The following is a 4,092-nucleotide window of genomic DNA, read 5'->3' as shown; positions in this document are numbered from 1 at the left end:
CCCGCCGGGCCCGGCATCCCGCGGGGCCCGTCTGCGGGGCTCACACCGCCGGCGCCCGCCTCTCCTCGGGGCCGCGGCTGCCCGGGGCGCCCCGGGGCCCCTCAGCCCCCCGGGGCCTGGGCCGCTGTGCGCCCGGCCGGCCGGGTGCTGTCCCCGCTGCCGGGCTGGGARCCCGAGCCAGCGATGCAGAAATGCAGCCTTATCGGCGGCTGGCAGCCCCCCGGGCAGTGGCGAGCCGGCCCTTGGGCCCTTTCCCCTGCGGGACGGGCAGGAGAAGAGCCCCTGGGCCCGAGTGAGGGGTGCGGGGCGGGCAGCTTTGGCCTGCCGAGGATAGGTGTGTGGCTGGGAGGTGTGCGGCCACCGGCCACACGCCTCCCAGCTCTGACAGGTGCCCATGGGTCAGGCGAGGAGYGGGGCTTGGTGTCCTCCCCGCTGCCGTCACTGACAACATTTATTCTCCCCTTGGAAATGCAAGCACTTTTGGGGAGGGGTTTGGCAGCGGGAAGCAGTATCTGTTTGCAGCAGCCCGCCCGCCTGCGCCAAAGGGGCTGTATCCGGAGATGGGGGCTGGGGGCTCGTCCCGCATCCCCCCAGCCTCCTGCTCTTTATCTCGGCCGCCCACGCTCCCTCGTGACGCCTTTGGGGCCGCTTGCTGCAGCCCRGGCAGGGGCCTGGCTGCTCTGCGGSGACAGGCCCCGGGRTGCTGGGCCAGCGCTGGGGTACCCTGCACTGAGTAGGAGCCCATCGCTGGCCAGCTGGGGTGCGGAGTGCTGGTGTGGGATCTGCAAACATTGATGCTGTTGCATGGACAGCTGAAGCGGTGTTTTGCAAGAGCGCCTGTCCCTCCTGCGGAGGTCAGGTCCCAGCTGCCCCCCGGCAGCGCCAGCCCTGGGGCCGGGGCAAAGGCCAGGGCGAGGAGCGGCAGCAGCCCCCCCCGCCCATGCCCCGTCCGGCAGCACCTGGCGCCTGGCAGAGCCCGGCCGCTCAGCCCCCCTGCACCGCACGTGCCCGCGACGCACCGGGGCAGAAGGCAATCGTTTCCCATCTGTGCCCTTCGCGGCAGCTGAGCCCTGAATCCAGTGCTGCCGCGTGCTGCAGCCACTTCGGCCGCGCTCGCGCTGGGGGTGAGCTCGCCGGGCGCCGCGCTCCTGCCCGCGGCCCCTGACGCCCACCCGCCGGGAGCCAGCTGCCCGCAAGGTCGTTTCTCCGCACTGGGTAAATCTTTAACTGCTTCTTGGGAAACACCTGGGAGCTGCGGACCCTGTTGGAACCGGGGGGTTTGGAGGAGCTGGAGGGGGTGGGAGCGAGCAGGGGAGGACCTGCCACCAGCCCACCCAGCCCCGAGCCTTGTCCCCCGCTAACCCCTCTGCCGCCTGCCCTGCAGCCAGGTTCGGGGCAGAGACCCGCTTGGCACGTCCCTCTGGTCCCTGGATGGAGGGGGCGGCCCAGGAAGGGGACGTTCCCACCCCACCAGTCACGTAGGTCTCTCTCGGTTTCTCTTTTCCCCTCTGCCCAGCTTGCTCTGACGGCGAATTGAGGCGTGCCGGCGTTGGTGCCAGAGCCAGCGCGACGGAGCACGGGCAGGCGAGGGACCCCGCGGCGGGCAGCCGGGAACGCACCCCAGCCTCCAGGGATGGCCGATAAGTGCAGCGAGGGGCTGCTGGTGAGTGCGGGGGGTCGGGGACGGGCAGCGCGGGCCAGCCGCCCCGCGAAGGCGGACGCAGGGCGCTCGCCACCCCGGAGCGCGGGCGAAGGCGCGCGAGCAGGACGCCTGGGGCCGCCGCCGCCGGCCGGTCGCAGGGAGGTGCCGGTGAGCTGGGCTGCCTGGGGGTGCCGGCGCTGGTGCATCGAGGGCCGAATAACCTTCTCTCCCCCCCTCCTATGGGGCCTGGCGGCCCCCCAGGCTCCTCTGCTGGGGACCGTGCCAGGCCGTGGGGCGGGCAGGCGGGTGCTGGTGGCCGTGCAGCTCCCCGGGGCAGGGTGTGCCGCGGTGCCGGGAGATGCTATCGCCCGCCTCAGCCGCTCTGCCTGGCCTTATCGCCCGCCCCAGCTCCCGCAGGCGGAGGCGGGAAAGCCCCCGGCCTCCCCGCTCCTCCGCCTGCTCTGGGCGCCCAGTGCAGAGCCTCCCAGCCCTAGGTGCCGGGCACTGGGGTGAGCGTTCCCAAGGGGGCACGGCGTGGGGCTGCCACCCCTCTGCATCCGCCCCGCCGGCTCTCCTTGCCCCGGGGGTGGATGCGCCCGGCGCTCTAGCCGTGCAGCCGGGAGGGACAGGACAGGACAGCAGCAGAGCTGCGTCTCGCCGGTGCTGTGCTGGGCTCTCTGGCGTGCCCGCGGTGCGGGGCTGAGYGCTCTGCCCTGCCCTGCCGTCAGCCCCGCACTGCGGGCTGCGATGTCCCTGCGCTTGTCGCCGCCGCGCTGTGCCAGAGCGAGGGGTTGGGGAGCCCAGCGTGGCCCGCCGGGCTGCTCCCCTGGGCTGCCGGAGCAGCCCCAGCAGGTGAGCAGGGGCTGGGTTGGGCTGTCTTCCCTTTTTTCCCCCGATGGATGGGAACTGAGCTCGGGGGCCGGCGTGGTCGCAGGACCCTCCCCTTCCTGGGGGGCTTCCTGAAATAGCTGCGCGCTCCAGCCAGAGGGCCGGGAGCCAGGACGTCCCTGGGAAGCGGCGYGCAGGGCAAGGAGGGCTCCGGCAGGCAGGCTCGGGGCGCCGGCGGCGCGGGAAGGCGGGTTTCTCCAGCCCCGCGGCTGGGACCGGGAGGTGCCGAGGATGTATCCGTGGGCAGACCATGTCCGTGCCCCGGCCGCGCGCTCTGGCATGCGTGCCGTGCATCTGCCACGGGTCCCGGGCACTGCCGCGTCTCCGTGCTGCCGCTGCGGCCTCGTCCTGGCACGGCAGCGCCTGGCGCCGGCGGCAGCGATTCACCGCCCCCGGTGAATCTTTAACTCGCTTCTCAGAAGTTAGGCAGTACCCGATCAGCCCACCTCGGGGTCAGGGTGTTCAGCGTGGTGGGGTCAGGCGCGATGCCACGGGGTCTGGCACACGCTGTGCCCAGCCGCCCTGGCCCACGGCCTCCGGGCAGCCCCGGAGCGGGGGCGTGCGGAGGCGCCGGGGGGGGCGGGCCGAGCTGCCGGGAAGAGGGCAGGTGCCCGCGAGAGCATCCCTGCTCCCGGAGCATCCCTTTGCCGCGCCAGCTGCGCGAGCCTTGGGACGAGCTGCGGAGGGCCGGGGCCTTGGCTGCGGCGCTTTCTGGGTCATTGGGGAAGGGAGCTAATCTCCTTGGCCTGCCTCCAGGGCTGCGCGAAGAGCCTGGTAAAGCCCGGCTCCGGCTCCGGCCCTGCCCTCGCCCTGCCCTCGCCCTGCCCTCTAATCCCTGCCGGCAGGTGCGGCTCCGCTCCCGGCTCACCGCCGCCCGGCCCCTGCGCCCGCACCGCCTGGCGCAGGGAGGGACAGGGCTCAAGGGCACCGGTGCAGCGCCCAGGCTGCGGCTGGGGCTCCCCGCTCCCCTCCAGGCTGGGGGTGTGCAGCCAGGGCCGGGGGGGGGGGACCTGGCGTGCCTCAGTTTCCCCAGCTGCGTGCTGGGGCTGTGCCTGCCCCTGGGTCCTTAGGTGAGGAGGTCTGCGCATCCCCCTCGTGCCTGCGGGCAGCCTGGGGGCACGCGGCGGTGTGGGGGGTGCAGGCCCACGTCAATCTGTGTGTGCTCGCCCCAAAATCACAGGAGGGAGTGGGGCCCAGCACCCCTGGGACGTGGCGGGGGCTGTGACAGCGGGTGCTCAAGGGGGTGCTGGGGCGCAGGGCAGCCCTGGGGCTCGGTCCGCTCCCTGGGTGGCCAGGCAGGGGGTCCCCGTGGGGGAGCAGGGTGGGGTCTGATGGCCTCTCCCTCCCTGTCCTTTAAGGACACGGTGTTTTGTCCCCGTCCGGGGCGCTTTGTTCAGGCTCCGGCCCTGCCAGCAGCTCCTGACTCCCAGGGCTGCTTTGCTGGCACGGCCGGGCAGCGCTCGGCCAAGACGCCGGGGTGGTGGGTGCTGCGGGGCGCCCAGCTCGGGTGGGCTCCCGCTGCCGCCCCGGGCCCGTGTCGGTGCCGGGGCACCGTGCTCCCG

General features: G+C 73.3%; 1 protein-coding gene across 1 annotated transcript in view; it reads left to right on the top strand.

The window, feature by feature from the left end:
- Positions 1–1,498: 1,498 nt before the first annotated feature.
- Positions 1,499–4,092, top strand: part of SLC6A9 (solute carrier family 6 member 9) — a 15,226-nt gene continuing 12,632 nt past the window's right edge. Inside the window, exon 1 of the mRNA XM_085298229.1 lies at positions 1,499–1,663. Within this exon, the coding sequence (XP_085154355.1) occupies positions 1,634–1,663 (30 nt within the window). The 5' untranslated portion in view covers positions 1,499–1,633. The remainder of the gene's footprint in view (positions 1,664–4,092) is intronic.

This window comes from Rhea americana, unplaced genomic scaffold (genome assembly GCF_003343005.1).
Source record: "Rhea americana isolate MKP2758 unplaced genomic scaffold, rheAme1 scaffold_136, whole genome shotgun sequence".
Lineage (NCBI taxonomy): Eukaryota > Metazoa > Chordata > Aves > Rheiformes > Rheidae > Rhea > Rhea americana.
Note: the sequence above shows the minus strand (reverse complement) of the source record. Positions and strands in the feature narration are given on the sequence as shown.